Genomic DNA, 20,864 nt, shown 5'->3' with positions numbered 1-20,864 from the left:
AACCCCCTCCCCTTGGGCAACCATCAGCTTGTTCTCGATATCTATGTGTCTGTTTTGTTTTGTTTTGTTTATTTGTTTGTTTGTTTTTTTTTTAGATTCCACATATATGTGAAATCATATAGTATTTTTCTTTCCCTGTCGGACTTTTTCACTTAGCTTAATACCCACAGGTCCATCCATGTTGTTACAAATGGTAAGATTCCATTCTTCTTTACAGCTGAGTAAAATTTCATTGTGTATATATATCACATCTTTTTTATTCATATATCCATCATACATGATATGTAACTCTTAATTAATCAAAGCCAGACAACTCTATGCCTTAATTATTTTGACTAAATGGCAGTTTACGTACTTGAAAATAATAAAATGGCATTTCTTTTCAAATGCCCAAAATTGGAACTTTTTCCTCAGATTAGTGTTCCCCTATAGTTCAAATTAGTTTGTTTTTATTAATATTCACAGGTACTGTCGTGTGTTGTGATTTTATTAACTAACCTTAGACCTATGCCTCTCTTAAGACACTTGGTAGCTTACCATTGGTACTTAAGGATGGTTAGTTTGTCTAGACATTCATTTTTTACCTTATGCTCATCTAAGACTAAGGGCAATACTAATAAGAGATCTCACATTTTGAATTTCACATTTTTTCACTTAAAAAGAAACACTATAAATTTGAAGTTATTTTTAAATAGTTTTTATTTTTCTAGATGCCTCTCAGCATGGAAGTGTAAATTTTACTCTAGAAGGTACTGAATTATAAGGAGCTGAATAGATGGCTGTCTCTTAGCTAAACTTTGTCTGTTTAGCAATTTACAAAGGGAAGAGAACCTTTTCAGGAAACATTTCTGTGTTTTGAAGCATGTGGTAATCATTATGAAAATTAGAGTAGTTTGAATATCACACGGAATCAGATAAGAACATGTAAAATAGATCATAAGTCCACTGCGGTCTCTGACTGCTGGTTATCTTTTCTTTCATTCGTTTACATGCTAAAGAATAATGAAAGTTAGCTTACGTTCCAAGTTTGGTTTGTGGTAGCCTTGTATCTCATTTCACAGGAAACGTTTTCAATTTTTGTTTGACTATCCCAATGAATTATTGTCTTGGGCACTGTAGTATTTATATCCTCAGCCCTGGAAATGATAGATGCAGAAGGTATCACTAGAAAACAAAACAAAACAACACCCCAGCAATTTAAAACTTGCCTAGGGAGAAATTTGTATCTTTTCATCAATCCACAGACAAGTTAAAACTCAAAGTACTAAAAAAAAAAAAAAAAAAAAAACAAAAAAACACCAACAAAACAACACCCCAGCAATTTAAAACTTGACTAGGGAGAAATCCATGCTCTAATTAACAATGAGTTTTTTTTCTTGTTTCTAATCTGTTATATGGGAGAACATTGCAATTGTTAAGTAAAATTCTATTCAGCCCATTCCCCATTTATTTTAAATGGAGCTCTAAGAGTCTTGTCTCTTCCCCACCTCTCTCCCCCTTATAATCCTAACTAATGAAATTTCAGAGCCAGGCCTTATTAACAAAAGAATGTAAGAAAGAAATAAAGGAGATAGCTTTTCTTCCCTACATCTATTTAGGAGGAGATGATGTTTTGTATTCTAAATTTAGTTCAAAGAATTTGATTTGCTAAGATGTTAAACTGAGACCTTTTACAATAATATTATTTTTATTCTCTGGTATTAGAGGGAAATTTGTATGAATACTTATATTTATTGCTAACTTATTTTATTCTCCACTAAAACAAATCCGTACTTGAGAATATGATTTGAACAAAGCAAGTCTCACAAGACCCTAGATTTTACCAGTTATTGCATGTTCTATTATAATAACTTTCAAACAGGAATTGAAATTCTGATTGGTTGTCTTACTAGTTCTTTTGTTGCACTAGGAGTAATGGTATAATAGTCATCTCTATATTTCTAAACTGTGTAAATACTCTCAAGTTTGTACTTGCAAGCTTGTTCTGTCCGAACAGAATAGAACCATTGGCACTTTCCATTTCTTCTATGTGCATGATTAGAACAATAAAAACCTATGAATTTGCTAGATGTATTATTTAACAAAGAACTCAAGAGCCCGTATGAGTGTTTTTAGGGACCATTTGCAATTTAATATTATTTATGAATTAATTTTTATATATTCTAAATGTATAGAGTATTCTTTGGGCAAAATTATTGTTTTCTTATCTTAAATTATGTGCACAAGTATATGATTTATAGAGAAATATAAATACTAAATTTGCCCTCTAGTGATACAGGCTTAGAATTAAAATTTGAGGCTAAACCTAGCATTGGACAGAAGTAGTAGTAGCAGAATTAGACTAATTAAAGAGCTTACTACACTAAATTTTTATCATCTGAATCCCATAGTTGATTTCCTTTAGCTGGTGTAAGTTTCTTGTAATAAGAATTAGTATTCAGAGATTCTAGAGTCAGAGAAGTGGACTCCTTGGAGGTTCTGAGACCACTTGGGATCACTTTAGCTCCCTCATGGCTATGTTAGTTACCCTCTCTTGTATCCCACCCTGAGTTTGGCCTGCTACTGGAACATCAGCACAAGCTTTCTAAGGAAGAATCAAAAGTCTGTTTAGTCCCATGAGAAATGCAGATCACAGTAAGTCAGGTTTACGATAGAGTCAGCACAGAGCAGGTCAATGCAGTAAAGATCTAAGCCTTTAGATTTGAATGAGCTTACTATAACGAATATATATTGTATAACATGTACTTGAACATGTAATCTGTTGCACAAATCTCAAATGTTGAATTTTTGCTCTCATTGTTTATGTTTCAAAGATTCCCATAAGATTTTCTGGGAATCTTAGTATATGATAAAAGTATATGATAAAACTATAAAAGAAAATATCTATAATAGGAAGTAAATGATAAATATTTTAAAATGAACTGACCATCCATTTGGAAAACAAACTGAATTAGATCCTGTGGAAGACATTGATTGACAGCCAAACAACCATTCCCAAATCTCCTTTCCTTTTCCTACCAGAGGTAACTTCTGTCTTTAATTTTATGGTAATGATTCTATTGATTTTCCTTTTTTTACCTCATCTGTATCTATCCATAAACAATATATCATTTAGTTTTAACTGCCATGAACTATTTACAAACTGAAAAATAAAACACAAAAATCCCCCCAAAACTGTCAAGTCATCATAGATGTTATAATACAAATTTTTAATTGTATTAAAATAAAGAACCAGATTATTGTTATTGGTATCTTTCCAACAGCATGTATTAACCCATAATTATTCAGTGGAGAAGAATTAGTGTTCAAAATGGCAGCCAAAAGGCACTACACTTTTTGTATTAAAATTTAATTTTTATCCAAGAAGTTTAAGCATTCCTTTGCAATGTCTCATTCTTACAGTGTCACAGATAAATATAGCTCATCTATTAATAAGCTGGTGGCTTTGTTAGGTGGAGTCTCCTGTACCGTTAACTTGTATTTTTCAACCTGAGTTTCTAAGAGTCCATTTTGGATAATGAGAAAGGAGGAGGAGGAGAAGGAGGGTGAGGAGGAGGACGTGCAGGAGAAATAACAACTCTAAACAAGAGGCTCCCAGGTTCACAGTGTGAGAAGTCAGATTTGGAGGTGGCGACCACATGAGATTTTCCCTTTATGGGAGGTGGGGTGATGGTTAGCTATGGAAAGTCAGCAAGTCTGGGATGAAATCTAGCTCTTCTCTTCACTAGCTATGTGACCTTGAGCAAATTATTTCATCTTTTTTCTTCATCTGTAAAATGGGCACATACCATGTGTGATTGTTTCCAGAATGTAATGTGATGTGTGTTTTGTCTGGGACACAGTAAGTGTTCAATAAATGAGTACAATAATAATAATATCATAATAAGATCACAATGATAATGACAGTAAGACTACTAATAATAATTTAGTTCCTAAAAATGACATTGCCAAAATGATACTGGACACGATAGCCTTTAAATATTGTTAATCCATCAAAGGCAATCTGTTTTAAGAAAAAGACATATTGCAGAATTCTACTTCAAAATGTAAATTTATGAAAATGCATAGATCATGGTCAAGAGAACTATAATTCCAAGAATATACAGTACAATGGAGTTACTTTTCCTCACCATAGTCAGCAGTGTTTGGTTTCAATCTGGTGTTCAGAGCATAATGATAAATTTTTAGACCAATCCTGTTAGCTGAGATACTTGAGTTTAGTCCAGACAGAAGTTGAGAAGAGATATTAATTCCAGTCAAAGACCCTAATGATCCTCCCAAAATATCCATGTTGTACCCCAAAAGAAGGCATCACATCCCTTTGATCATTAGCGGGAAAGCTGTCAGACACATTGCAATGTGCTTTTAAATAAAAACTGAGGGTAGGAATTGAGGATGTTAGAATTAGAAGTTCCCTAACTCTGCAGTCCTAGATTTCTTAATGCCACCCAGCCTCAATTCCTCTTATATACATTATAATCTCTTCTGCAAAATAAGGGTTTTGTGAGGGTTAATAAAATGATGTATGTAATAGCAGTTAGCCCTGAAGAAAGTGCTGCATAAATATTAGCTTGCTGAAATCATCTTTAACACAGTAGTCTCCCCTTATTTGTAGGGAAGTGGTTCCAAGACCCCCAGTGGATGTCTGAAACCACAGATAGTAACAAACCCTATGTATATTATGTTTTTTCCTGCACATACATACCTATGATAAAGTTTAATTTATAAGTAGACACTAAGATATTAATAGCGATAACTAATAATAAAATAGAATAATTTTAACAATATATTGTAATAAAGTTTATGTAGATGTGTGCTCTGTCTGTCTCCATCTCTCTCTCTTATAATATCTTATTGTATATGTAATAAAGTTTATGTAGATGTGTGCTCTGTCTGTTTCCATCTCTCTCTCTCTCTTATAATATCTTATTGTATAGCACTCACCTTTTCACTTAAAGGAAGCACTTTATAGCTCCTCTTTGGCATATCCAAATTGTCAGCGTCATTACTCTTGCAGTTTGAGGTCATTACAAAGTAAAATAAGGGTGGCTTGAACACAACCATGGTGATACCATGACAGTCAATCTGATAACTGAGACAGCTACTAAGTGACTAACAGGCAGGTAGCATATACATAATAGCTGGAAACTGGAGACAAAGGGATGATTCACAGGCAGAACGTAACCAGATGCCTAGAGATTTCATCATGTTACTCAGAATGGCACACAATTTAAAACATATAAATTGTTTAATTCTGGAATTTTCCATTTAATATTTTTGGACTGTGGTTGACCAAACATAATTGAAATCACATAAAGCGGAACCACAGATAAGGGGAGACTACTACGATAAAAACAGGAATAATTGGCAGTAGGATCTCCCAACAGAGGGTGATCCACACTTGCTGCCCTTTGGCTGAACTCTGGTTTTAGGGTTAGGATGTAATTGTAACAGGTTCAAGTTGTCAAAGGCCTAATTACTTTTTGGAATTTATTTTAAGGAAGAAACTAACTACATACAAGACTTTAGCCAAAAGGTTGTTCATGACCATCTAGTTTATAAGGGTGAAAATTTGAAAACAGTCAAAATCTCCAATAATAAGTGACTAAAGACATTTATTAAAAATAATATCATAGATTAAATTAATAAAAATATTTATTCTACATTGTAAGTTTTAAAAGGCGAGATCTAGAAATATCTGAAGCAAAAAATGTTAACATTTGTTAAATTTGGCTGATAAACATAGAGATGTATACATAATTCTCCACAATTTTCTATGTGTTTTGTAAAACTTTTCAAAATAAAAACAAAAACATAACTTCCACCATAAGGTATACAGAAAAATTCTTTAGTATGCTATACTTCTCACAATATAAAACTCATAGCACTTTATTCTAATCCTTATTTCTTTTCATCTTCTCTAGGAGATCACAAGATATTTAGGGCAACAGATACCTTTATATTATTTCTCCTAGCCCTTAGAACAATGCTCAAACATAAGAAATTATTAATAAATATTTTTAAAAGCACACACACTTGTGCAGAAATTATGGGTAATTCTTGTATACTTTATCATGATCTAGAGGAACTTTTGAGGAACTTTCAGATCTAGACTTCATTCTACTAGGTCAGCACAAATTAGTTGTTTATTCATAAAAATATAGACTTTCTTATTCTTTACCTATATCATCCAGGTGAATTTGCAGTTGTTTTGACTTCTCCATGCCTAGTACATTTTCAGCTTGGACCCAAACCAAATAGTTTTTGCCTCCTCGTAATGAATCAATGGAGATGTTAATATAATTTGAGGTGAGATATTGTTGTTCTTCTTTTGTCTCTAAACTTAAAAAAAAAAAAGATTATAATCGCCAGTTATGTTTGGCTTGAAATAATTATTCCTCAATTTTTTTTAAGGTTACCTTTTTAGTTTGCCTTCAGAAGGCAACATTTACTGAAAAATGAATCAAAATTGATTTTATTTTGAGAATGTAAAAAAATAAATTCAAGACTATCTAGGACCACAGCATAACTTTCATGGGCCCTAAGCAATTTTGTCCTCATGGACTCCTTTCATTAAGAAAAAAATAGTACGTGTGTGTGTGCGTGCATGTGTGTATACATTTTTATAGGTAGTATTTTACAACTGTTGTTATAAAAGCAAATATATTAATATTATATATTAAAACATTTTCTTTGACTTAACAGTTCATTTTTTCCTTCTGATTTAAAACGTAATTAAACATTTTTGTGGACTCCTGAAAGTAGTGAACTCTCTGGGCACCGTGCCTAATCTGCCTGGTGAATAAGTCGGCTCTGGACATAGCTTGAAATAAATGAGTACCTTCTGGGAAAGAGCACTGCCTAAGGGTTCAGTGCAAGGGCTTTGAATCAGGCATTTCTACCAGAGGTAGAGTGAGGGGTAAGAATGAGGTGTGGGGTGATGATGGGGTGAGAGATATGAATGGGGTAGAGGAAGACTAACCTTCCAGGTAGAAAAGAACAGCATGTTCTGAAACAAATAAATTAGATTAAATGCCATTTTTGAGAAAGTTCAACAAGTTCAATACTCTGGAGCATGAAAATGCAAGAAGTAACTTGAAGTAGAGCAGACTGGGTCTTGAGGATTTTGAGGGTAAAAGTGACTGGACCTGGTGGCTAATTGAATGAGGGGAAAGGAAATCATTTGCTGCTGGAGAATGGAGAAGCTGAAGGAGAGAGACCCAGTTAGGAAAGAGAGCTAGAGAGAGCTATTAAATTATTACTTCAAAATATATTTATCTAAGTATTTATAATTGAATGATCGAGGATCTCTAACCTGCCAATCAAACTTGGTAAAATTTCAAATGTTATTTGTTAAGGCTAAAACTTGAAGATTTATTAATTGACATTGGCTTTGAACAAAAAATTTGAGCCTCTCTTTTAATTCTTTTAAAAATTCTATTCTGCAATATTTTAAGAGTAGGGGTTGGGAGTAGTGAAGGGTACTGAGGAATGTTTCTTCCCTCATTTACTGGTTTCTGTGAGGAGAGAGTGTCCTTAAACCTCCCCACCTCTTGTCTCACCCCTGGCTCACTCTTCCCTCTTGAAAGTGGGGGTGATTCTACTCAGGAAGAACTGGGCATTGCACCTCAGTCCCTCCCTCTTTCTTTTTTCTGCAGGAGTCAGAAGACCAGAGAAATGACTTATTCTGGTCTGCTCCTCTAATATGCTGTAGGATTTAGAGGAGTGAGGCCCCGTGTGGCAATCTGCAGCTATCTAGCGCTGCCTGTGATGGGTGGTGAGGGAAATAAATCTGTTTATTCTGGGAGGATTAGTATTAGAAAGTTTACTATTGCCGTATACCAAAGCCATGTTCTCCATTATCAAGCTTCATCAGTACATATTATAAAATATTTTAAATTATTTAAATATTTTAAATGAATTAAAATACAAATAATTTTACATTTTGATTTTCATGAGCTGACTGGGGTTTCTCTCAGTTGCTGAACTCCTGAAGGGAATCTGCAGAGATAAATATAGGGCCCCCTTGGACTCCTAGACACCACTATCTGTGATCAGATCCATTCATAACATGAGTGTTTTCACTAGTTCCACTAAGTTTACATTTTTTGAACCCTTTGAACTACCAATTTTTCTTATTTCCTTTTCTTAAGCTTCTCAGACAGATTTTCTACAGCCTTGGTTATTACATCCTTGTTTTTTAAGCTCTTTGTTGTGATGTCTACTTTCACTTTTTTCCTGAAACTACTCTTCTAAAATGGCATCCTTTCCAAGGCGAAATCCTCTGAATCCTCTTTTTTAGCATTTGTCCTTCTTAATTACTCAAAATTCTTACTTCCCTTGGCTACCTGACCCTGTCACATCTTCTGGGTGGGAACTCCTCTTTTTCACACCTGCTTAGTGACACCTTCCCTCTTCTAACCCTCCACCTAGACTCCTCTCCCGACTCCTCTTACCCCACCACATTGAGGGGCAGCCCTTGGTGCTTGCCTTTTCCCTAGCTCCTTCTCTAGACTCACTCAACTTCTGGGCTTCAATCAATATTCTATATATACGGCTACCACATATCTGTGGTGCATTTGAATGTCTTGCCTGAGACCAGACCTATAGTACATTTGCAACTAAATTATCTTTCAGCGCATCTTGCCAGTTACTCCATTATTGTCAACAGCAAGCTGTCTTTCTGATATCTTAAGTTTGCTATTTTTAACAACTTTCTCTCCATCACCCTTAAGAGCCACTCAGATAAGGTGAAGCATTTTTTTAAATATTATTTTCTCATTTTATCTTTCCTCCTGGTTTTGATAGCTGTGACCATGGTCTAGGTTCTATCTCTATGTTATCTGTTTAGTTATATTACTTGAAGATTCCTAAGTTAATTGTATTGCATTAATATCAATACTCTAGATTAAAAGAGAAATAACCTTGAAATTTGAACAATGGTGAAGACAAGTACCCTATGTTCTTATACTTAATGAATAGAATGCTTCGCAAATTTGCATGTCATTCTTGATCAGAGGTCATGTCCATCTTTTCTGCACTATTCTAATTATAGTATCTGGGGTACTGAAGCAAACGCTGGCCTGATTTCTTTATCTAATATCATCGATTGCCCTCTGTCATAGCGGATTGACTTTATGGGGAAGAAACTATTTAAAAATCACTGGCATTTTATCCCTAGAGCTGTACTTTAGGTTCTGTAACTACCATATGTCTACACAGCAACTCCTGAATTTCTTTAACCCCAGAATATCCCAGCCAGAATTATAACTTGGCAGCCACTTAGACTTGTTGAAATCCAGAAAGACATGCTTGCTGAGACAGAAAACTCCAGGAAGGAAAAGAGGAATCAGTCTTACCCTACCAAGTAATAAATGCATTTATAAATCAAAATACTACAGAAATTTTATTTTTATTTTTTAAACTCATTGCCACTACCAGATTAGGGTAACTTCAGTAGGCAATAAAGAAATCTCTCAAAGGGTGACAGGGATGGGAGTGCGGGGGAAGAGGGTACATAGCATGTAGCTACTCTAGTTCAGCTCAGGTTTTTAAACCCTCAGTGCATATTTTCCAGTGCTGCCTCTTTCCTTTCACCAGCAAGGACATCACTATGAACACCATGAAGAGAACAAGTAGGACATATAGTGGCAGACTTGGTTCAAATTCCAGCTCTGCCCCTTGATAAACTGTGGGACTTGGAGCCAGTTACTTAACCTCTATGTACTTCAGTTTACTCATCTGTAAAAAAAAATTATAACATCATTGTTTTCATGAGATAAATTAATAAATGAGATAAGAAAGTATGGAATAGGTGGCTTCACACATGATAAAGGGCTTATTAGAAAACAATTATTACTATGAATTAAAAGATATTTATGACATATGACTTTTATACATTCTAAAAAATAAAAATTTTAAAATTGCTGTATTTCGACAAGTGAAATTTTATATTGTTTGTATCTGTGGTTGAATCATGCCATTAAATTCAAGTATTTACATAGTTGCCTTATATTCTTTCTGAAAAAAAAAATTAGCAGAGAATTTGCTACAAGATATGCTAACCTCATGCTAAATAAGAATTAAAATGTGAAAATAAGAAAATGGCAGCTATAGGCAAGTAGTAAGTAGGGCATCTTTGAATATTTTCCAGTTAGAGAAAACCACATACATGTTCTTAATTGGTTTGAGGCTAATCCTTTTACCGCATGTATTGAGACCACAAGTCAAAATGAAAATGTGTTATCAAACTGTCATTAACCATAGTTACTAGGTAATTTAATTCTGCTTTTAAAACCTACCTTATATTATCACCTAGACCACAAAGCACTATTTTAGATAAAGGATTTAGTAATAATGACTGACTCTGCTTTGGGACTATTTTTATATAAAACTATATATTACAAAGTTTTTGAATTTCTTATTTCTATTTTGTTTTTCATGGGCTAATTAACATATAATAGATTATTTGTTGAAGGGAATCAGTATTATTTATATGTCTCTGAAGTTCTTTGTGCACCTAGCTCTAGTTATAGTTAACAGATTTTCGATAAACACTGCCATTTTATGGTGATAATGGTGAATGTGTCTTTCATTTATTTAATCACTCATTCAACATTATTTATTTAATATCCACTATACTCCAAGCACTACTTTAGACGCTGGGGCTACAACAGTGAACAAAACAGATAAAGTCCCAACGTTCATAGAGCATACATTCTAGTAGAAACAAATAAATATATAGTATGTCCTGTGATGATACATGTTCAGAATTAAAATAAAGCAAAAAAGGGTTAGGAAGTGTTACAAGTAGGGGTGGAGAAAATTTTTTGTTTTAGGGAGATGAGAAAGTGACATTAAGAGCAGTAAATGATCAACTCTTGTGGCTTTCTGGAGGAAGAGCATTCTAGGCAATCTGCAAAGGCCCTGAGTCAGGACCTTGCTTGTTCTATTCAAAGAAGAGTAAAGAAGCCAATAAGAGTTGGTAGAGTGAGGGAGATGGAAAGAGATTAGAGAAGAGATCAGAGAGTTATGGAGGATGGAGAAATTTAGAAGGCCTTGTAAGGTCATATAGGGTCATTGAAGGACTCTGGTTTTGATCTCTGAGTAAAATGGGAGATTTTCAGCAGAGGAGTGACATGATCTGAAGTGCATGTGAAAAAGATTACTCTGGCTACTTGTGAATAACTAATGAACTATAGGAAGGCTTGGGCACCAGTTTGGAACTCAGATGAGAGATGATGTGGCTTGGACCAGGGTTTCTATGTAGGTAGTGAGAAGAGGTCAAATTTTAAAGACAGATCCAATAGGTTTTGCTGATCCTTTGTAGAGAACAATCCAGGAGAATGCCAATAGTTATGACCTGAATAATGTGAAGGATGGAGTTTAAACAGTGCCGTTTACTGAGAAGAGTAATGCAAGTCTAGGGAGAGGAAACTGAGTGTTTGATTTTGAAAATGTTAGCTTTGAGTGATCTTTGAATTTCTAAGAGGAAATGTTGAGTACGATGTTAGAAATATGGTAGCTGCAGTTCAGGAGAGATGTCTGGACTAGAGATATAAATTAGGGAGTTTTACACCATACATTTGAATGAGATCTTTTAGATAATGAGTGTAGGTAGGGATAATAAGAGATCCTGGGATAGTTCTCTGGGGGCCTATTACTTTACAGGAACTGAAGAATCGTCAGAGACTGATGAAAAGCATCTAGGAAGGAGGGAAGAGAGCCATCAGGGGGTGGTGTCCTGGATGCCAAAAAGAAGGAATTAAAAAGCTAAATTAATTGCACCTGATAGTAATGCTCTTGAAAGAAAGAGAAAGACTAGGAATAAGCTGCTGGATTTGGCAATGGGGAAGTCATTAGTGGCACTCTTTCAGATTAAAGAGAGGATGAGAAGAGAGGAAACAGATAAAATATAGGTGTCTTTTTGGAAGCTTTTTGCCATAAAGAGCAGAGAAATAAGGTAGTGGAGGAAAGGGATTAAGGGAGGGCTGTATTTTTCAAGAGGGCAGATGTTATAGCATGTTTGAAAACTGATGGGAATAATTCAGTAAAGATAGAAAAGGTGATGAGACAGAAGAAAGAGGGGAATGTTGCTGGAGCAGTGCCCTCCAGTAGGCAGGAGGGATAAGATCTGGTACAGAAGTGGAGAATTGGCTTCAGGGCAATGGTAGCTCACCCACAGCAGTAGAAGAGAAGACCAAGTATGTGGGTACAGATATCAATTCATCAGGAGATGAAAGAGATTGTGGTGTATCTCATTGCTCTTATTTTCTCAGAGAAATAGAAAGTAGGTAATCTATAGAGAACGAGGAGGGAGAAAAGATGTTGGAGATCAGAGAAGAGAGAAAAGGTAATGAAATAATTATCTGGCTTACTGAGGGAGTGACTTGGCCAGTGAAATGTATTGGGACCACTGGGTGGCTCTCTGGGCTCAGCTGAGGTTAGTGGTCATGAATATAAAGTAGTATCAGTGAGTAAGTTTGCGTTTTTCCCCAGTCACAATTAGCTTTCCGAGTACAGGTACAGAATTGATGAGAAAAGAGATTTAAAAATGTGAACTGCTCATTGAGTTCTAAAAGAATAACTGAAACAACATCAGAGCTTAAAAATATTTGGAATCATATCTAAGGACTCTTTCTGGCTGTTAAGAATATGCAAATAAAAAAGAAGACAAGCAGACCTTATGAAACAGCAGAAGAGGCAATTGATTTTAGGGGGTCTAAAATGATATTTCATCTAAAAATAATTGCCCTATTAATTTTTCATGGTGTCTGAAAATTCCATCATTGGTGTTTTTCTGAAAAAATTATAAGCTTTTCACACAGACAGAGATGGTGTCTACTTTTCAGACAGAGATGGTGTCTACTTTTTTTTTTTAATCTCTAGAGTTTAACACAGTGCTAAGAAGACACAAAATGTTAAATAAGTATTTATTGGGTTGACTTGAATTGATTGTAATGAAGGGACACCATCATTCATTAATTTTCATTCAACAAGAATTTGTTGAGTAGAAGGCACTGTGCCAGACATTAAAAGAGTTTCCAAGATAAAGAATGAACACATTTACATGAAACTGTAAAGGGCATCAGGACAACAGTATGGAGATACTTATTAGCAGAGGTCCATTTTTTCCCTTTCTATTACCACTTATTGATACATAGCAAACTACAGAAGGGCACAGGAGGGTATGTGAATGGCCATGAAGCTCTGCTAGTGGGGTAACTACAAAGGTATTGAGGAGAAAGTTCTTGAAGTAATACAGGCACGATTGCTCTACTTTATAACTTCAACCCAAGACCAGAAGAAATCTCTGAGGGCCCCTACACTGCTTTTGAGGGATCACCATTTTACTGCCACTGGTGAAACAAGTAGGCAGGCTGAGATAAAATGCCAGTCAGAGTATATGATTTTACTGGAAAATAAAACCACATGAGTTGGAAGTGAAACTTCGTAAATGCTGATCTCTACCTATTTGCCAAAGTGGAAAATACACAAAGAACCCAGGATCCAGGAGAGCCTTTTAAATCTGATACTTTCTACTTCAACCACAAAATTCATTATAAGTCAGCTTTTTTTCCTGGGAAGAAAGATCTTTTTGCTAGTTAGAAAAATTGACTTTCTTCTCTAATTTTTTTTTAACTCATGGGTGTGTTTTTAATTATGAGATGAAAAGGTGTTTATCTGTGTTTATAGGAGCTCATTCTTTGAATTTTCTATAAGAGAACATTCATTTTTATGCTAATCTTTCATGTCTTCTTTAAAATATGTTAAGATCTCATTAATCTGGACTCTATTAATTCAGAATTTGAGTTAGGATTGCCTGATTTGGGCTATAATTTACTCATGGATTTCAGGACAAGTAAAAAAATTTTTTTAATATATATGACCTTTTATTATTATTTTTTAACTGTGAATTAGACTGTGAAGGGAAAATGCAGGAAATATTTATTTCTAGTTATCAGTTAGAATAATCACTCAACAAATATTTATTGAGAACTTACTATGTGCCAAGCATTCTAGGCTCAAGCAATACAGCAGTGAACCATAAACAAAAATTATTGCCCACAGAGTTTATATTCCAGTTAGAATGAATGAGTGAATTTGCTATTGACATATGTACAACAGCTAGAAAATTAGTCTTAGTTTTAAGATCATATTTAATATCTCTTTCTAGTAATCCATCCAAAATTACTGTTACTTGAAAATAATATAAATAAAATGATTATTTATAGTATCTTCTAGATGATTTTTAAAAAAAAATGGCTTTACATTAATCTTCACAAACCAGTCAGGTTTTGATGGAAAAACAAATCAAATAAGTTGGAACTCTAATACACTCCTGGTAAAAATCTAAAATGGTGTGGCTGCTCTAGAAAACAGAATGGCAGTTCCTCAAAAGGTTAAACAGAATTACTATGTGACCCAGTAATTCTAATCCTAAGTATATGCCCAAGAGAAGTTAAAATATATGTCTACCTAAAATATTGTATATGAATATTAATAGAAGTATTATGCATAATAGCCAAAAAGTGAAAACAATTCAAATTACATTAACTAACAAATAGTTAAATAAAGTGTGGTATATCCATACAATGGAATATTAGGCTATCACAGAAATGAAGTTCTGATACATGCTATACCATGGATGAACCTTGAAAACGTGCCAAGTGCAAGAAGCCAGTCATAAAAGACCAGATAGTATATGGTCTTTTTATATAAAGTTTCTAGAATAGGCAAATTCTAGGAGGGTGACTAAGGCTGGGAAAGTTGAAGGAAAATTGGGAATGATGGCTAATGGATATGGGATTTCTTTCTGGTATGATGAAAATGTTCTAAAATTGATGGTGCTGATAGTTGTACAACTCTGTGAATATACTAAAATCGTTGAATGGTACACTTTAAATAAGGTGAATTATATAGTATGAGAATTATACTCAACAAAGTATATATTTTTGTATTTTTAAAAATTAACCAACCAACCAACCAAGATCAGCCATGAGATAGGAAAAAGATCCAGGAGACAGCAAAAATCCTCAAGGCACTATGCTCTCTCTGTCAATCTAGCACTTCCTATTTTTTCAGTGAGCTTGACCTGTCTTCTCATACTGCTCTCATTTTCACATTCTTCAAGTGAACTTAGCAATGAGATCCTTGTTAGAATTTTGGCTCCCTTATGTCTTAGCCAAGTGACTTTGGAGAAGTAATCTGGGCTCTCCAAGACTTCTGTCAAAGGGAACAATAATAACAGTTACTTCACGAAGTTGAGGATTGAAGATGTAATGCACATGAAGTACATACAAAGCACATTACTTAACATATTGTGTATTACTTGTCAATGAAACTCATTTTTCAGTGTTTCCATAATCCATCTCTTCAATACCTGACCATGCCCTGTTTAATCTCTGCTCAGAATGAAAGGTGTGAGCTTCTTGCCTGTGGCATGCAGACAGTAATTCTAGGCTTAGTTAGCAATGTATTCATAAAAATGTCTAGTTTTTTACCTGGAATTTCTTGAATGAAAGGGTGTTACTTTTTATATTTAATTTAATCACAATTATTCTGAGTATCTAATAGGTGACGAAGGAGAGCAAGTTTGGAAGGTTCTTCTCTTTCAAACGATAAGACCTGGATAGCATCTACTAAATATGCCTTGTGGTTTGTTTCTCCACGCCACTTCAGCAGAAAAGAACTAAATTAAGAATAAGGCAGTCTGGCTAGCTAGGTTCAAATCCTACCCTTCCCGCTCTGCAGCTGCATGGCCTGGATGCATTGCTTAACCTTGCTAAGCCTCAGCTGCCTTGTCTACAAAAATTGGAAAAATAGCCTTACATACCTCACAAGGTCGTGTAAGGGGTTAAATGAGGGAACACATATAAAGGTTTTGGCTCAGTATGAGGCAAACAGTAAGGGTCCAATAATTTTTTTTAAATAAGTAATTTGTGAAAGTTTTGAGAGAAAAAATTGTACTTTAATACAGTACTATTCAAAAAGATATATTCATTCCTATGCTCACTGCAGCATTATTTACAATAGTCAAGATATGGAAGCAACCTAAGTATTCATCAATAGACGATTGGATAAAGAAAATGTACATATACACAATGGAATATTACTCAGCCATAAAAAAGAATGAAACCTTACCATTTGCAATAATATGGATGGACCTAGAGGGTATTATGCTAAGTGAAGTAAGTCAGACAGAGAAAGACAAATACCATATGATCTCACTTGTATGTGGAGTCTAAAAAACAAAACAAACAAACAAAACAGAAACAAACTCATAGATAGAGAGAACAAACTGGTGATTGACAAATAGAAGCAAGGTTGAGAGACTGGGTAAAAAAGGTGAAGGAATGAAGAAGTACAAATTGGCAGTTACAAAATAGTCATGGGGACGTAAAGTACAGCTTAGGGAATGTAGTCTATAAAATTGCAATAACTGTGTATGGTGTCAGGTGGGTACTAGACTTATCAGAGGGGATCACTTTGTAAGTCTCATAAATGTTTATCTACTATGCTGTACACCTGAAACTGATATAATATTGAATATCAACTGTAATTGAAAAATTAAAAATATATAAACAAACAAATAAACAAAACAAGAAATATTGATAGGGTGACCAACTTATCCCAGTTTGCTCACAACGTTTTTCAAATTAATGGTTTTATTTCCATTTTTAACACTAGCAGAGGAATCCAAAATAGACTGATGTACATGGATATAGTTTAAACGTAATGTAGAAAGATTTGCACTATGTACATTGAAGAATAGAAGGATTATTTTCACGTCAGCTATTTTCTATTTTGCAGTTTCTGAATATACAAACTAAATACATATTCCACAAAGCCTCCCTCAACTCTAAGTGGAAAGTGATTACTTTCATTCAATTATTACTTTCAGTTTTAAAATGCAAAGTTTTATATCCCAGGAGCTCCCTCTAGACTCAAGCAAACCAGGAAAGTTGGCCTATATGGACACCAAAATTGGCCTATATGGACACCAAATTCAAGTTTGGGGAGGGGGATCATTATTAATAATGATAGTTTTCATGAATTTAGTGCTAAGCATGGACCTGACACAGTGATGCACCCTTTAAAGGCCAAATACCACCTAAATAATCAGAACAAACCTGTGCAATAGGTTTAGGCCTAGTTTAAAGTAAAGAGATGGCAAGTCGGAGAGATTGAGTAAATTACCTAAACCCTCGAAGAAGTTTGCTCTGGGATTTAAAGGAAAGGTTCTTCTAAAATTATGTCATGCTGTATCACCGTTAGGCCCTTGTTCACCAATGAATAAAAAGTTTAGAAAGGTTATCAAGCACCTTGCCCCATGAAGTGAAAATGTTAATGGCCCGAAAAGGGTTTTGGCAATTTCACTGATCATAATTAGGGAGTTGGAGATCATCTGATTGTTTATTTAATGTTTGAGGCTGATTCCTCGGATCCCTGTTGGAGGTAGAACACTGGCTGAACTGTAGTGGATTTGTTTGTGTTAAAGTGTTGAGGAAAGAACCTACCTCTTCACATATACCACATACTTTGTGTCTATGTAGGTGGGCTTCCCGGTATTCCAGGTACAAGTCATGTTGCCTGAATACTCATAAATGACACAGTTGACCTTGTCAGGAACATCTGGTGGATCTGCAACAAAACAGATCACTTAAGAGCCACTATAGAAACATAAAGTTCGTTGCAACATACTTAGTTGATAAACTTTTCATTTTATTTGGGAAAACAGGTCAATCCCCACTCTGCACCACTCTCATTCCATCCCTACCACCTCATCTTATAATGCACTCTACTATCAAACCTTTCTCCTTTCCTTTCCATATTTTACTATATTTTCCACTCCTTTGAGGATACCAATATGATTGAGTTCCTCCCACCAATGCCATCTACTATATCTTTTCTCCCCTCGTTTACCACTGTGTCTTCTTCCTTTTCTTAAGAGCTAAACTTTTTTTAAAGAATTCATTATACTGATTTGTGCTTGATCTCCTACTTCCTCTTGAACCCCAAACAATCACGATTCAGCCCCACAACTCCACCAAAACAACTGTTGCTAAGGTCATTAATAACTTTCTAATCAACAAATCCCATGATCAATTTGCAGTCATTATCGACCTTGATCTCTGCAGCATTTAGTGTTTTGGTCGCTTCTTTCTGAAAACCTCTGTGCCTTTTAGCTCCTGTGAAAATTTCCTCGAAGTGTTTTTCTACTACTCTGGTAGACTATCTTTTCTGCTTTCCAGTAGGTGGAGTCTAAACCTCTTGGATCCCTGCTTTATATAAAGACTTAATAATGCCTTTATATAATGCCTTTATTTTCTTGTAGACATTTAACCATGCTTGCTACCTTCAGTTTCAGTCCCTGTCAGTGTTAGCAACAGTTTCGGTAGTGTTTGCTCAGATTCCCCTGGGGCTCCGCAGTGATCAGTCTCAGAGGATATGGGGGGAGGGGCCCTCTGGGTTGTGGGTTGGGGGTTGCGGCTCAGCCTCAATTTTGGGGGCTGCGGCTCAGTCTCAGCCAGTAAAAGTCAACTGTTGTTTCTCTGCCGTCCACCTCTCTGCGTGCTACCCTGTGACTGGGCCCTGCCACTGGCTGCATGGAACTCACAAACTCTCCCAGGCAGGGCTGTTCAGGGAAGTTGCTGCACCTTCTCCCTTCCCCTCCTTTTACAGGGAGCTCTGGTGGCTGCAAGAGGCAGCTTCTTTGTTTCTCTCAGTCCATTACCTGACACCCGGGGTTCTGACATGTGGTAGATCTTATGCGCAGATCCCATGCTCAGACTTGCTGGTGTGCAGTTTGGGTGTTTTTTGTTGAGTTTCAGATGTTCAGCTTATTGTTATTTCAAAGGGAGAGATCTGGGGACGTCTCTCACTCTGCCATGTTTTCTTTCCCCTCTAGACTATCTTTTCTGCTCTTGCATCTATTCCACTACCCACTATAGAAGTTTAGAATTCAAACCTACAGTGGAGTATTGTTCAGCGTTTAAAAGAAAGGGAATTCTGACATACACTATAACACAGATTGATCTTGAAGACATTATGCTGAATAAAATAAATAAGTCAAACATAAAAGGACAAATACTGTATGATTTCATTTATATATGGTAAGTAGAATACTCAAATTCATAGAGATAGAAAGTAGAATGTTGGTTGTTGGGGGTTGAGGGTAGATAAGAATGGAGAATGGTTTAATGGATACAAAGTTTCAGTTTTGCAAGATGAAAAGAATTCTAGAAATGAGCAGTGGTGATGGTTGCACAGCAGTGAGAATGTACTTAATGCCACAGAACTATACACTTAAGAATGGTTAAAATGGTATGTCTTATGTTGTGTCTATTTTGCCACAGTAAAAAAAAAAAAAAAAAAAAAGATTTAAAACAATTTTGGTAATCACAGAATTCTGTTTCAAGGTTCTTGCTTTCTCCCTTCCCCTACACCTACTCAGCACTTTTTCTGAGTGGCTATATTATAGAGAATATTGTTAGGATTTTGTCTGCTAGAATCTTTCCCTTTTCAGAACTGACATCTCCCTCACTCCCAACTTCATCCCATCTCTACCCCTGCCCCAAGAGCGGTCAATCACTAGGCTCCACACAGAAGTATGCCCTTGACTTAGACTGACTAACCAAGTATTTCCCTTGAGAATGAATGCATGGTTCAAGATGAACCAATCAGGACTCTCCAAAGGACTCTTTCAGAAGCCATTATAAAAGAGGCACTTTCTTCCCACCTTGAAATTGCTGTCTCTGAGTAACATGTGAGCTGTGAGTTGCTGGTGGCCATCTTGCTGTCATAGTGAAACAGTCTATTTAAGAATAAAGCCAACACAAGGGAAAACAAAACCCAAGAGATGGGAAAAGATCAGAGAGTTCTGATGACATTGTTTGAGCACTTGGGGTCTCTGAAGCCTATGAAACCTTAACAACTATAGAACAGCACCTGGAATTTTCAGTTACATCATTGAATAATAAATTACCAAGATCAAGATCAGAAGAGAAATATGGAAATACTGAGTGCTGATCATGTACTCATTTTTCAGGTATGGCTTTCTCAGCTTGTGCCTACATGTGCAATCCTGTCTGGGAAACTAGACTACTTAGAGAAAGATCAGACAAGTGGAAGAATGGGGGCTCATAAAAAATAAAAGTATGAACATTTATGCATCTGAAGTTATACCCAAAGATTTATCTTAAATCTAAATATACTTTTGCACTTAACCTGTAAATCGGCAACCAAGAAATTACTTGTAAGATAAGAAATGAATATATGAAAAATTATCATCATTGCAAATTGAAACAATAATAGATATCATTTAGTTATCAAATTGGAAAGGATTTTGAAAAATAGTAATCCACAATGTTGGAATGGACTGATGAAAATCCTCTAACACACTTCTCATGGGAGTGCAAATTGGTAAAGGCTTTGTGGAGAACACTTTACATATCACAATCTTTAAAAGCTGAACAATCCCATTTACAATTGCATTAAAAACAATAAAGTAACTGGGAATCAAATTAACCAAGGAAATAAAAGATCTGTTCTCAGAAAATTATGTCATTGAAAAAAGAAATTGAAGAAGATACAAATAAATGGAAGCATTTACTGTGCTGATGGGTAGGAAGAATCAACATCATTAAAATGGCCATACTACCCAAATCAATCTATAGATTCAATACGATCCCTATCAAAATACCAATGGCATTTTTCAGAGAGCTAAAACAAATAATCCTAAAATTTATATGTACCCATAAGACCCCAAATAGCCACGGCAATCTTGAGAAAGAATAACAAAGTTGGAGGTATCATACTACTTGATATCAAACTATACTACAAGGCTACAGTAATCAAAACAG

At 35.3% G+C, this 20,864-nt stretch overlaps 1 protein-coding gene across 1 annotated transcript in view; it reads right to left on the bottom strand.

Annotated features, from left to right (window-relative positions):
- IL23R (interleukin 23 receptor) overlaps positions 1-20,864 on the bottom strand; it is a 57,081-nt gene that overhangs the window by 27,962 nt on the left and 8,255 nt on the right. The window contains exons 4-6 of the mRNA XM_006919301.1: positions 17,520-17,643; positions 6,182-6,342; positions 1,019-1,164 (exon numbers count right to left, since the gene is read on the bottom strand). Of these exons, the coding sequence (XP_006919363.1) occupies positions 1,019-1,164; positions 6,182-6,342; positions 17,520-17,643 (431 nt within the window). The remainder of the gene's footprint in view (positions 1-1,018; positions 1,165-6,181; positions 6,343-17,519; positions 17,644-20,864) is intronic.

The sequence above is a fragment of the Pteropus alecto genome, unplaced genomic scaffold (genome assembly GCF_000325575.1).
Source record: "Pteropus alecto unplaced genomic scaffold, ASM32557v1 scaffold25, whole genome shotgun sequence".
Taxonomy (NCBI): Eukaryota; Metazoa; Chordata; class Mammalia; order Chiroptera; family Pteropodidae; genus Pteropus; species Pteropus alecto.
Note: the sequence above shows the minus strand (reverse complement) of the source record. Positions and strands in the feature narration are given on the sequence as shown.